Source organism: Erinaceus europaeus, chromosome 9, assembly GCF_950295315.1.
Source record: "Erinaceus europaeus chromosome 9, mEriEur2.1, whole genome shotgun sequence".
Taxonomy (NCBI): Eukaryota; Metazoa; Chordata; class Mammalia; order Eulipotyphla; family Erinaceidae; genus Erinaceus; species Erinaceus europaeus.
In genome coordinates, this window is record NC_080170.1 from 5,556,390 (window position 1) to 5,571,061 (window position 14,672).

Here is a 14,672-nt window from a genome sequence, read left to right on the forward strand (position 1 = left end):
ACTCAAGAACACAGGTTCGAGCCCCCACTCCCCACCCGCAGCGGGGAGACTTCACAAGCAGTGAAGCAAGTGCCACCAGTGTCTCTGTCTCTCTTCATCTCTATCTCCCGCTCCCTCTCAGTTTCTCTCTGTTCTATCAAAGGAAGAATAAAAAGATGAAAGAAAGGAAAAAACGGCTGCCGAGAGCAGTGGATTTGCCATGCAGGCACCAAGCCCCAGCGATAACCCTGGTCTTGTCTTGCCCTCTGCGTGGAACTGCCTCCCAGGCTTGACCTTGAGCTTTTGGAGGCCTCAGTCGTCAGCACACTGCCTTTGACAGAGGCCCCAGGGTTGCAGTGGCTGGTCCCACAGGTCAGCTCGGTCAGGGTGTGGTCTGTGTTGCCACGGGGCAGTTGGCTTGGTGTGAAAGGGTGTCCTTCCTGACTGAGGTGGGTCTCCTATGGTCAGATGCAAATCTTAAGAGCAAAACACAGAGAAGTCTGGCCCTCCCTTCCTGAAAAGGAGCTATCTGGGAGTCGGGCTGTAGCGCAGCGGGTGAAGCGCACATGGCGCAAAGCGCAAGGACCGGAGTAAGGATCCCAGTTCGAGCCCCCGACTCCCCACGTGCAGGGGAGTCGCTTCCCAGGCGGTGAAGCAGGTCTGCAGGTGTCTGTCTTTCTCTCCCCCTCTCTGTCTTCCCCTCCTCTCTCCATTTCTCTCTGGCCGACCCAACAATGATGACATCAATCATAACTACAACAATAAAATGACAAGAGCAACAAAAGGGAATAAATAAATAAATATTTTTTAAAAAAATTTTAAGGAGCTATCTCTCTACCTCCCCACCACTCCCAAAACCCATCACTCTTCATCTGTCTCTCCTCTCTGGGTATGGACACACACACACAGAGTCCTCACTTAACATCACCGATGGTTTTGGAGAACTTCAACTTTACTTACTTATTTATTTATTTATTTATTTATTTATTGGATAGAGATGGAGAGGCAGAGAGGGAGAGAGACAGAGAGACACCTGCAGCCCTGCTTCACCACTCATGAAGCTTCCCCCCTGCAGGTGGGGACTAGAGGCTTGAGCCAGGGCTCTTGAGCACTGTAATGGGAGCATTTAACCAGGTGCACCAACACCTGGTCCCTTTATTTATTTGTTTGTTTACTTATTTATTTTTGCCACCAGGGTTATCACTGGGGCTCGGTGCCAGCACTATGAATCCACTCCCAGCACCCAATGTTTCCCCCTCTATTTTATTCAGTAGAACACAGAGAAATTGAGAGAGAAGGGGGAGAGAGGGGGAGAGAGAAAGATAGCCACCTGCAGACCTGATTTCGCCGTTTGTGAAGCGTCCCCTCCGCCGATGGGAAGCAGGGTTTAAACCCATGTGGCTGTGCAGACCCTTGCGTACAGCACTATGTGCGGTTAACAGAGTGTGTCACCACCCACCCCCTGGGAACTTTCACTTTGAGTGAACTGCTGCAGGAGGCAGCCAGGTTGGGCCTAGGCTGAGGAACAGGAGGAGCAGGGGCCGAGCCCCCCAGCGGCCCAGCCATCAGGTGGGAGGAGGCTGTGGGTGGGTGGCAGGCGGCCCCCCTGCGGGAGCTGCCAGGCTAACCCTGTGCCTCTCTTTGCAGATACCTGGAAGGAAACCACCTGACGGCCGTGCCCCGGGAGCTGTCCGCCTTCCGACACCTGACGCTCATGTGAGCAGCCGCTGGAGGCTCCACTCCCTGAATCAACTGGGGACTGGGTGGGACATCTGGGAACTTTTGCCCCTGGGGGACAAGGCAACTGGGAGGTGGGGCCAGGTCTCCCCTTGAGAGCTCCAGACATGATGTCACTGACCACACACCACCTGCCTCACTGCCTGGGGTGGGTCTGGCCTTCGGGGCCCCCCACCACCACCGGTCCAGAGACCCCTGGGTTTCCAGTACCCTGCAGGAGGTGGCTAAGTGGCAGAAGGGGGGAAGACAGCAGGAGTTCATCAAGAGGGGGAGATGCTGCTAGGAAAAGGAGAGTTTTAATAGCCACTGTATTGGGGGGGGTTTACCAGGCGGAGGTCACACAGGTGGACATGTTCACGCTTCCCTGGGGGCGGTGACCCCACTCCTGACCCACTGCCACCTGTCCACTCCCTTCATCACAGGACCCTCTTCCAGCCCCTAAAGGGAGCCATCTTGTGTGAATGGAGCTGGGGAGACGGCATATTAGTTATGCACAAAAAATAAAAATAAAAACAGTCCTAAGTTTAAAATGTCCATGCCTGGGGGCCGGGTGGTAGCATACCTGGTTCAGCACACGTTACTATGTGTAAGGACCCGGGTTCGAGCCCCCAGTCCCCACCTTTTGCAGGGGCAAAGCTTCACAAGTGGTGAAGCAGGGCTGTGGGTGTCTGTGTCTCTCCCTCTCTATCTCCCCCTACCCTCTTGATTTCTGGCTGTCTCTACCCAATAAATAAGTAAAGCTGATAAAAAGATCACCATGCCTGAGGCACCAAAGGTCCCAAAGTCAATCCCCAGCACCACCATAAGCCAGAGCTGAGCAGTGTGTGTGTGTGTGTGTGGGGGGGTTCTGCGCATAAGAGGGCGGCGCGGTGTGACTGAGTAGTGGGCGGCAGTGAATGGTGAGTGAGAACTGCTGCAGTGACTCACTGAACACACCTTGAGAGAAAAGTGAGTATTTGGAGAAATGGAAAGATGTGTAAATATGTGGGTAGGTATGGATAGATGGACGGATGAAGGGGAGGATATGTGAACTGGTGAATGGATGGAGAGAGGAGAGATGGATGATTTTGTAGATAGATATGTGGATAGATAGATGAATAGATAAAAAGATGTATGGAGAGATAAACATATGGATTGATGGTGGACAAGATGGATGGATGGATGGATGTGGATGGATGGATGGATGGATGGATGGATGGACGGATGGATATATGGATGGTGGATGGTGGATGATGGATGAGGGATGGATGGATGATGGAGAGGTAGACAGGTGGATGGTGGGTGGGCACAGTCAGCCAGAAGGCTGAGCAGCAGGCGGGTGGGCGTGGAGGCCAGGGCTCCGCTGGGGTGCGCTAACAGCTGGGACTCTGCCCTCCCCCCAGTGACCTGAGCAACAACAGCATCGGTGTGCTGACCAACTTCACCTTCAGCAACATGTCCCAGCTCTCCACTCTGTGAGTCCCCACGGGCACCTACTCCTGGCTCGGCCCTGACGCCTAACGCCTGATGCGGGGGGGGGGGGGGCTGCCCCAGCCCCCGATGCCCCCCAGCTCTGCCCTGCGTCACCACGGTCCTCTCCCACAGGATCCTGAGCTACAACCGGCTGCGCTGCCTGCCCCTACACGCCTTCCACGGGCTGCGCTCACTGCGCGTGCTGTGAGTACCGGGCCCTGGGAACCCCCCTCAGCTTGTTCCCATTCCGTGCCCATCCCAGCCTGGCCGCCTCAACCACAGCCACCGCCCGCTCTCGTGTGTCCTTGGAACCCCTGTTAGAAGGAGTTCTCCAGGGCTGACAGAGAGCCATCTGTCACTGTCACTTGTCTGCAACCTGCCTTCTCTGGGGAGTGTACAATGGAAGCCATACCCCTTCTGTCTGGACGCCCCCAGCCCCAGACAGACTCCCCTCCCCTTAACCCCAGTCAGCCTCTCTGTCCAGGTCTCTGCTGGGTTTGCCGCCAGGGGCTGGGACCTGCAGACCTGACCAGTCTACGTATATTAAAAAGTAGTTTAGTTAGGGGCTGGGTGGTGGTGCACATGGTTAAGCGCACATAGTACTAAGCACAAGAACCTGCCCAAGGATCCAGGTTCAAGCCCCCGGCTCCCCACCTGCAAGGGAGTCACTTGACAAGTGTTGAAGCAGGTCTGCAGGTCTCTCTCTCTCTATCTATCTATCTCTCTATCTCTCTCTCTCTCCCCCTCCTCTCTCAATTTCTCTGTCCTGTCAAATAAAATGGAAAAAATGGCCACCAAGAGCAGTGGATTCATAGTGCCAGCACTGAGCCCCAATAATACCTTGGAAGCAAATAACAACAATAATAATAAGCCACATGCAGTACCAGGGATTGAACTCAAGGCCCTGTGCACTCAGCTTCTGCCTCACCTCCTCACCTCCTCCACTAGGCTACTCGCTCTTCCCTTCTGATGAGGGCCATGTCCCAGTCAGGGCATCTTCCTTCCGGCTCTTGTATCCTGCCTGCCAGTACTCATACACCTAGCACTTACTCTGAACAGTCCAGGAGGAGAGAAGGAAAGGCTTGGGGCTTTGGGATCTCAGCTGCACTGGTATTATTATTATTGTTGTTAAAATTTGTAGGCTCTTGCCGGGCGGGTAGCTTTGCAGTGGTGAACAGAGACTCGCGGACACACGGCTGGGCAGGGCAGCTGTATTTCTTTATTCAGGAACAATGATTCATAAACTAAGACAAACTAATCACCAAACAGAACTCTGCTGTCTCTTTGCGGCGGCACAAGCACTCTCTCTCTTACTCAGGAACTCTGTCTAACTCAGGAACTCAGGAACTCAGTCTAACTCAGGAACTCAGGAACTCAGGAACTCAGTCTAACTCAGGAACTCAGGAACTCAGTCTAACTCAGGAACTCAGGAACTTGTCTAACTCAGGAACTCAGGAACTTGTCTAACTCAGGAACTCAGGAACTCAGTCTAACTCAGGAACTCAGGAACTCTGGCACTCTCGAACTCAGGAACCCTCTCCCGGGGTTCCTTTTGGGGCGGGGCCAAGCGGGCCCGCGAAATTAGCAGGCCTGATCCAATTCTCTTGGCGGGGGGAGGGCTAGAACAAGCCAATGTAAAACATACGACATATTATTATTATTATTATTATTATTATTATTATTATTTATTATCAGGAATTTTTTACTTTATCCAGGAAAACTGAGAACACTGTGGTCCGGGAGGTGTTGCAGTAGATAAAGCACTGGACTCTCAAGCATGAGGTCCTGAGTTTGATCCCCAGCAGCACATGTACCAGAGTGATGTCTGGTTCTTTGTCTCTCTTCTCTTATCTTTCTCATTAATAAATAAATAAAATTTTTTAAAAAAGAAAAAATTGAGAACAGTTGGGAACTATGGTCCTGTTTTGCCCCTGTAGTGCCATCACAAAAAAATTTTTAATAGTTTAATAGTAAATGTTAAAGATGTATCTATTAGGGTTAAAGAGACAACAGAGCGCCAGTGTCACTCATGAAAAGCCAGGCACCTGGCTCAGGCCTCCTGCTCACAGTCCTGGGCCCTCCTCCCAACGCCACCTCCCGGGATGCCCACCTTCCCGGCTGCCCACCTCCCGGGCTGCCCACCTTCCCAGCTGCCCACCTTCCCGGCTGCCCACCTTCCCAGCTGCCCACCTTCCCGGCTGCCCACCTTCCCAGCTGCCCACCTTCCCGGCTGCCCACCTTCCCAGCTGCCCACCTTCCGGAATGCCCTCCTCCCAATCCCACCTCCTGGGCTGCCCACCTTCCCGGCTGCCCACCTCCCGGGCTGCCCAGAAATGGATGAGAGGTGACGTCCCAGCATTTTCCTGCTCACCCCACTCACATGCTCGGAACAGAGCTAGGCAGGTTCAGCATTTCGGGCTTAGCAACATGCAGAGCCGAGAGTCCTCTGTCCCGGGGCCGTGGCGGACATCTCTCAGCCCCCTGGAGGTGCCCAGGCAGCTCTACAGGAAGCCGACCTCTGGCTTTTTTTTTTTTTTTTGCCTCCAGGATTATTGCCAGGGCTTGGTACCTGCACCACGAATCCACTGCTCCTGAAGGCCATTTTTTTCCCTTTTGTTACTCTGGGTGTTTTACCATTGTTATGGTCATTATTATCGTTGTCATTGATGTCATCATTGTTGTTGGATAGGACAAAGAGAAATGGAGAGAGGAGGGGCAGACAGAGAGGGGGAGAGAAAGACAGACACCTGCAGACCTGCTTCACCGCCTGTGAAGCGACTCCCCTGCAGGTGGGGAGCCGGGAGCTCGAACCGGGATCCTTACGCCGGTCCTTGTGCTTTGCACCATGTGCACTCAACCCGCTACGCTACCGCCTGACCCCTCCCAACCTCTGGCTTTGAGCCAAACCCACCAAAAGGCCCTTTCTCGAGCTGAGTGGCAGCTAGCCATCACGTTCTCATGGTCGCCAGCAGCATCTGCGGTCACATCACGTCTGCGTCCCAGCAGGCTGCTGAGGCAGGGAGGGTGTGACGTGTGACGTGTGTCCCTGTGGTCACTCCACCGTCAGGGTCGAGGTCCAGAAGCCTCTGTCTCGGCCACAGTTCCCAGCACCACCTCTGACCCAGTACCACCTCCAGCCCAGAAAGGGGAGTCACTTGCCCATGGTGCCCAGGCCCCCAGGCGCCCCCGTCTCTGTCTCCACCCTTCTCTGTCTGGCCCCAGAGCCCACCTCACTCTTGCCCAGAGCCCTCCTTCCCCTGCCTGGCATGGACCTGAGCACCCACCTGGCTGGTAGGGGGGCTGGTACAGGGGGAGGCATGCAGGGTGCCCGGGGGCATGAGCTCAGAGCCGCACCACCGCCGAGGGCTGACCTATGCTTCTCCCGCAGGACACTTCACGGCAATGACATCTCCAGCGTCCCTGAGGGCTCCTTCAATGACCTGGTGTCTCTGTCCCACCTGTGAGTATGTGCCCCTCAGCTGGGTGCTGCGGGGACCTCACAGAAAAGGGGAGTTGAGCGAGTTGTCTGCACGGGCAGAGCAGAGCAGCCCCCCCACACACACACCTGACGGGGTCCAGGCTGCCTGGACTCCATAGCACAGAGACGCTACCAGTTTGCAGCAGAATCTGGCTTCCCAGATACCAGAGGTCCTGCCAAAAGCTACCTGGCAAGGCACTGAGGTGTGGACTCAAACCCAGGTTTCCCAGTTCCGGGCCACATATTACCAAGCGCAAGGACCTAGGTTCGAGCCCCCGCTCCCCATCTGCAAAGGAAATGCTTCACAAGTAGTGAAGCGGGTCTGTAGGTGTCTCTCTGCCTCTCTTCCCTCTATCTCTCCACGTCAATTTCTCTCTGTCCTATCCAATGAAAATTAGAAAAGAGGGGGCCGGGCTGTAGCACAGTGGGTTAAGCACACATGGCACAAAGCACAGGAACCGGCATAAGGATCCAGGTTCGAGTCCCCGGCTCCACACCTGCAGAGAGGTCACTTCACAGGTGGTGAAGCAGGTCTGCAGGTGTCTGTCTTTCTCTCCCCCTCTCTGTCTTCCCCTCCTCTCTCCATTTCTCTCTGTCCTATCCAACAACAGCAACAGCAATAACAACAACCATAAACAACAAGGGCAACAAAAGGGAAAAAATAGCCTCCGGGAGCAGTCACCAAGCCCCAGCAGTAACCCTGGAGGCAAAAAAGAAAAGAAAAGATAAAGAAAAATTAGAAAAGAAGAATAAATATTTTTTTTAAAGGGGGGGGAGAAAATCCCGCGGCCAGGAGCAGCAGATTCATAGTGATGACGCGAGCCCCAGTGAGAACCCTGGAGGCAAAAACAAATGGACCCGTGGGGGTGGGGTGGGGTGGGGTGGGGGGCAAATCCGGTGCGGGTTCCAGCACCTTCTCCCCAGACACCCCTCTGGAGAGGTGTGAGCCTCACGCGCCAGCCTCTCCCCGCCTTCCAAGGAGGCTGCCGTCCCACAGCCCTCAGGGCAGACACCCCAGTTCAGCCCGGGCTGAGGGAGCCTGACTACTCTGCTTCCAGGGCACTGGGCACCAACCCGCTGCACTGTGACTGTGGCCTGCGCTGGCTGTCCGAGTGGGTGAAGGCCGGCTACAAGGAGCCCGGCATCGCCCGCTGCAGCAGCCCCGAGCCCATGGCCGACCGGCTGCTGCTCACCACGCCCGCCCACCGCTTCCAGTGCAGAGGTGGGTGCCGCGCCCCCACCCCCAAGGCCCCCAAGGCTCAGCAACCATTGCCCTGGCTCTTCTGGGGGCTCTCGGGGAGCCCCTTCCTCACTCTCATGCCTTGCTCCCCTGGACTCCTGGGGGTGCACTTGAGGTGGAGACTCATTCTTTGAAAATGTGCAGGGAGTCGGGCGGTAGCGCAGCGGGTTAAGCGCAGGTGGTGTAAAGCACAAGGACCGGCGGAAGGATCCCGGTTCGAGCCCCTGGCTCCCCACCTGCAGGGGAGTCGCTTCCCAGGCGGTGAAGCAGGTCTGCAGGTGTCTGTCTTTCTCTCCCCCTCTCCGTCTTCCCCTCCTCTCTCCATTTCTCTCTGCCCTATCCAACAACAACAACATCAATAACCACAACAATAATAACTACAACAAGGGCAACAAAAGGGAATAAGTAAATAAATAATTTTTTAAGTTATTCTTTAAAAAAAAAAAAACATACAAGCCAAGGGTCAGGTGATATCACCGTGCACAAGGACCTGGGTTCAAGCCTCACTCCATACCTGCAGCGGAGAAGCTACGTGAGGGTGAAGCAAGTCTGCAGTGCTTGTCCATGTCTCTCCCTCTCTGCCTCCCCCTTCCCTCTCAATGTCTTTCTGTCCTATCTAATGAAAATTAGAAAGACAGAAAAAAACAAGGAAGGAAGGAAGGAAGGAAGGAAGGAAGGAAAAAAAATAGCCATCAGGAGCAGTGGATTTGTAGTGCTAGCACCCAACTGCCGTGATAACCCTGCTGGGAAAAAAAAAAAATGTGGGGCCGGAAGGTAGCGCAGAGGTTTAAGTGCAAGGAACAGTGTAAGGATCCCAGTTCAAGCTCCTGGCTCCCCACCTGCAGGGAGGTCACTTCACAAGCAGCAAACAGGTCTGCGGGTGTCTATCTTTCTCTCCCTCTCTCCATTTCTCTCTGTCCTATCCAGCAACAACAATGGCAATAACAATAACAACAAAAATAACAAGGGAACAAATGGAAAAGATGGCCTCCAGGAGCAGTGGATTCGAGATGCAGACACTGAGCCCCAGTGATGCTGGTTCCTTCTGATTCCAAGTAGAGGCTGTAAGCTAGAGGAGCCCTCCCAGCCACCCAGCTGCTCCTGGCTTTTCAGAACTCCAGAGTGGTTCTTTTTATTTTAATGTTTATTTATCCCTTTTTGTTACCCTTGTTTTATTGTTGTAGTATTATTGTTGTCGTTGGATAGGACAGAGAGAAATGGAGAGAGGAGGGGAAGACAGGGGGAGAGAAAGACAGACACCTGCAGACCTGCTTCACTGCTTGTGAAGTGACTCCCCTGCAGGTGAGGGGGGGCCCCTGAACCGGGATCCTGATGCCGGTCCTTGTGCTTTGAGCCACCTGTGCTTAACCCGCTGCGCTACCGCCCGGCTCCCTCCAGAGTGATTCTAATCTTGTTCTTCCTGTTAAAAAGCATAGGTCTCTGCTTTGCATATTCCTCTGCTGCAGAGAAACTGTCTCCCTCCCCTAATTCTCTGTTTTGCATTTTGACCTGCGGCCAGATTCCCACATCAGGCCTCCCTGAGCAAGCAAAGCATCTGGCCGTCTCTATGGCCTTTTCGCATTGGCCAAATACATTTCCAGAAAGCTCTGTGACCACCATCCCCCCCCCCCCCGAGGTCCTATCCAAGTGTGATTCTCACTGGACACTTGTCTCAGTCTGTCATTATTGCTAATGTAATAGGGTAGAATCCACATCTCAGGGGCCGGGTTGTGGCGCAGCTGGTTGAGCGCACAGGCCACAGTGTGCAAGGACCTGGGTTCAAGCCTCTGGTCCCCACCCGCAGGGGGAAAGCTTTGTGCGTGGAGAAGCAGAGCTGCAGGTGTCTCTCTCCCTCTCTGCCTCTCTGTCTCTCTCTTCCTCTCAATTTCTCGTTCTCTCTATCCAATAAATAAATAAAGATAATAATAAAAACTAAAAAGGAAGATAATTTATTTTAAAAAACCACACATCTCTGATCTTTCTGGCCTCACTGGGGAGACAGATGTGTATCCAGTCTCTGCTGCCCCCTGTCTTTGGGGGTCTGTTTACTGCTATTCCTCCAGCTTCCTTGCTGGCCGTTGAGATGTGAATGTGCAGGGGCCAGACAGTGTCGCACCTGGTTAGGTGCACATGAGGGGTGCACAGGGGCCCTGGTTCAAGCCCTGGTCCCTATCTGCAGGGGAAGCTTCAGGAGTGGTGAAGGGGGGCTACAGGTGTCTCTGTCTCTCTCCTTCTCCATCTTCCCTCCCATCTCAATTTCTCTGTCTCTAATAAATAACAATTTTTTAAATAAATAATTTTTTAAAGAGAGAGAAGAGGGGGGTGCATGGTAGTGCAGCAGGTTCAGCGCACACAGTATGAAGCACAAGGACCCGCTCAAGGATGCCAGTTCAAGCCCCCAGCTCCCCACCTGCAGGGAGCTCACCTTACAAGCTATGAAGCGGGTCTGCTGCAGGTGTCTGTCTTTCTCTCCCCCTCTCTGTCTGCCCCTCCCCTCTCAATTTCTCTCTGTCCTATCCAACAACAAAAAGAAGAAGAAGAAAGAAAGAGAAAGGGATAAGCCAGTGCTGAGCGGTGCTCTAGTGTTTCTCTGTGTCTCTCTCTCTCTGCATCTCTCCCCAAAATAAAATAAAATAAGTAAAATAAAAAGAAAGAAAGAAAGAAAGAAAGAAAGAAAGAAAGAAAGAAAGGAAGGAAGGAAGGAAGGGAAAGGAGACAAATGCCTCCAGGAGCAGGTGATTTGTAATGCAGGCACCGAGCCCCAGCAATAACCCTGGAAGCAGAGAGAGAGAGAGAGATGTGAATGTGCTTCCCTTGGCTCCGACCCTATGCTGTCCTGGGACTGGTCTTAGGAGTCAGGGGAGCAGGGGAGCAGGGGCCCATCGCAACATCTCCGTATCTTCACCCACTGCAAAGGGTCTGATGCAGACCAACCTCCAGCGGGCGGCTGTCACCCGGTGTCACTGAAAGGCCTTAGTGACGTGGGGCAATGACGGGGGTGGGTGCCTCCCTCACACCCATCTTCCCATCTGTGGAGGGTGCAGCATCTCCAGAACCCACCGCCTGGCTGAGGGGCAAGGGGCCAGGCCTCCCTCCACCACGCATGGGCCATGACGCCCAGTCTCTTGGCCCCAGCGGGCAGTGGCTGCTTTCTGGGGGGGGGGGGGGGTCTGTGGGGGGACTGCCTCCCCCCCTGCATGGGCCTGGTAGCAGCGTCAGCTTGCAGGCTGAGGGGTGGGGCGGAGGGCCCCCACAGATCTGCCGCAAACCCCCCCACCATCTTGCCGTCCAGAACCGGCGGACATCCACATCTTGGCCAAGTGCAACGCCTGCCTGTCCAGCCCGTGCAGGAACAATGGTACCTGCAGCCCGGACGCTGTGGAGCTGTTCCGCTGCTCCTGCCCCTACGGCTACAAGGTGAGATGCCCGCCCTGCCTGCCCGGGCCCGGCTCACCCCAAGGCCTCCCGCCTGCCCAGCCCAGAGCCAGCAGGCACTGCCCACTCAGGACCCGCAGGCCGACGAGGATGCCTGGGAGACGGGACAGAGCTGTGTTTTATATTGTTTTGTTTTATCACTGGGGTTTGGGGTCGGCAGTACAAATCCACTGCTCCTGGCGACCATTTTTCCCATTTTATGGGATAGAGACAGAGAGGAATGGAGGGAAGGCAGGCAGTGGCACACCTGGAGGGAAGGCAGGCAGTGGCACACCTGGAGGGAAGGCAGGCAGTGGCACACCTGGTTAAGAGCACATAGTACTAAGCGCAAGGATCTGGGCTTGAGCCCCCAGCCCCCCCCCCCCGCAGGGAGGACGCTTTGCGAGCCGTGAAGCAGGTCTGCAGGTATCTTTCTCCCTCTCTGTCTCCCCTTCCTCTCTCAATTTCTTTTTGTTCTACCCAATAAAAACGGGGGGATAAATGGCTGCCAGGGGCAGTGGATTCATCGTGTTGGCAGTGAGCCCCAGTGATAACCCTGAAGACAAAGGAAAGAGGGAGGGAGAGAGGGAGGAAGTGAAAGAGAGAGAGAGCGGAGGGGGAGAGGAAGGGGAGACAGCAAAAGAGGGACACCTGCAGACCTGCTTCACTGCTTGGGAAGCTTCCCCCTGCAGGTGGGGAGCCGGGGGCTCGAACCAGATCCTTGTACTTACTACATGCATTTTCCACGTGTGCCACTACCCGACCCGCAAACCTGTGTTCTCTTTGTGTCACCTGAAGCCACTCAGCCCCAGAGACAGGACTTTCGAGTGGAGGTGTACTCGGGACCATCCTCCGGAGTCTGTGCCAGGCGGGCTCAGGACTGCGTGTCATGCGGGCTGAGGCCGTGGGCACAGAGGGGTTGGGGGGAGGATGCAGTGACCTACCTGTCGGCCACATCAGCCGCAAAGGGCTGGAGGCTCCAGTTCTCCCGTGAGTCTGCCCCAGGGAGGCAGGCCAGTTGCACCCCAGGGAATCACCCTTTCCACCCTGAACCTTCTAGAACACGTCCCCCCACCTGCCCACTATCTCTGTACCGTTCACACGCTCCGCTGCCCACACGTCCGTCCCCTTTAATCACGCCCAGTGACAAGGACTCTGCCAACCCCATGGGGAATGCGGGGGAATGGGCCACAGCACTCAGGCCCCCAAGCTTGTCGACAGTACTGGGCCCCAGGCCCACACTGTTCCCCTGCAGGGCCCCCTGGAGAGCTGGGGCCTGGGGGTGGGGGGGATGTGCTGTGACACACACACACAGGCACACACACACACTCACTCACACACACACACACACACACACACAGGCACACACTCACACTCACTCACACTCACACTCAATCACAAACACTCACATACACACACACTCACACACACACTCACACTCACACACTCACTCACACTCATACACTCACACACACTCACACACAGGCACACACTCACACTCACTCAAACACACTCACACACACACATTCACTCACACTCACACACTCACACTCATACACTCACACACACTCACACTTACTCACACACAGGCACACACTCACACACACTCACACTCACTCAAACACACTCACACACATTCACTCACACTCACACTCAAACACACTCACACACACTCACATTCACACACAGGCACACACTCACACACATTCACACACTCACACACACACTCACACACACTCACTCACAATCACTCACACTCACTCACACACACTCACACACACTCACTCACACTCACTCTCACTCACACAAACACACACACTCACAGTCACACACTCACACACAAAGCACACAAAGCACACACACAGGCACACACACACACACACTCACGCTCACACACACAGGCACACACTCACTCACACACACTCACACTCACACACACTCACACACAGGCACACACTCACACACAGGCACACACTCACTCACACTCACTCACACTCACACACTCACACTCACACACACTCATACACTCACACACACTCACACTCACACAGGCACACATTCACACATACTCACACACACTCACACACACTCACACTCACACACACACTCACTCACTCACACTCACTCACACTCACACACACTCACACACTCACACACACTCACACACTCACACACACGCACACGCATACTCACACACACACGCACAAACACACTCTCACACACACAGTCTCTCACACACACTCAAACGCACACTCACACTCACACACACACACTCACTCACACTCTCACTCACACACACACACATGCACACTCACACACACGCACACGCACACTCAAACACACTCTCACACACACACTCTCTCACACACACACACTCACATGCACACTCACACTCACACACACACATACGCCCTCCAGCCACTTCTCCTTGGCCTGGAGAACTCTGGTTGCTGGGGTGTCCTGGGCCCTTGGAGGCCTCCTTGACCAAGTGCTCCTCCCTCTCTGTTCTCCCTCCCTCCTCCTCACAGGGCAAGGACTGCTCTGTACCCATCAACACCTGCATCCAGAGCCCCTGCCAGCACGGGGGCACCTGCCACCTCAGTGACACCCTCAAGGATGGCTTCAGGTACCAGCCCCTATGCCCGGTGTCCACTCCCGTCCCCTCCGTCCCCCGTCGCCCTGCTCACGCCACCCAGGAGGCAGGCAGCCTTGGCTTGGAAACCCATTGTGCTCAGGCTGGTCTTTCCAGAAGTTTCTTATTCATTTATTATTATTGGGTAGAGACAGAGAGAAACTGAGAAGGAAGGGAGGGGGAGATTGAGAGGGAAAGAGACAGAGAGACACCTGCAGCCTTGCTTCATCACTTGTAAAGTTTTCCCCCTGCAGGTGAGGACCAAGGAGTTGAACCTGGGTCCTTGCGCACTGTGACACGTGCACCCAACCAGGTGCACCACCACCTGGCCCCGCCCCAGAATCTTCTTTCTCAAGGCCCCCAGGGTCATAGTGGGAAGAGGAGTCATTTTGTTCTGTGTCAAGAGCACAGATCAGAGGGGCCGGACGATGCTCACCAGGGCAGGAGGGCAGCTGAGTTAGAGCCCATGGCCAGGAAGCCCCCAGACGGTGGAGGAGGGGCTGTGATCTCTGTCCTGCCTCTGTGTATCCCCAGCCCCTCCTCAAAAGCAAGCGAGGAGAGTAGGCAGGCAGGGGTCTCCTTGGCAGGGTCCCGTGTGCCCATGTCAGGGGACAGTCCCTGACTTCTTGGTCCAGGAAAGTGTCCACAGCTCCAGGAAGGGCACTGCTAGAGGGACACGGTCTGGACAGGAGACCAAAAGGCCGGGCGTGGGGCTGGACGGCATGGCAGGGGGTCCTGTT

The 14,672-nt window shown here is 54.9% G+C and overlaps 1 protein-coding gene across 1 annotated transcript in view; it reads left to right on the plus strand.

Moving 5' to 3' along the window:
• SLIT3 (slit guidance ligand 3) overlaps positions 1-14,672 on the plus strand; it is a 122,677-nt gene that overhangs the window by 83,228 nt on the left and 24,777 nt on the right. The window contains exons 18-24 of the mRNA XM_060197011.1: positions 1,627-1,695; positions 3,099-3,170; positions 3,301-3,372; positions 6,557-6,628; positions 7,705-7,868; positions 11,179-11,303; positions 13,829-13,926. Coding sequence (XP_060052994.1) covers positions 1,627-1,695; positions 3,099-3,170; positions 3,301-3,372; positions 6,557-6,628; positions 7,705-7,868; positions 11,179-11,303; positions 13,829-13,926 — 672 coding nt within the window. The remainder of the gene's footprint in view (positions 1-1,626; positions 1,696-3,098; positions 3,171-3,300; positions 3,373-6,556; positions 6,629-7,704; positions 7,869-11,178; positions 11,304-13,828; positions 13,927-14,672) is intronic.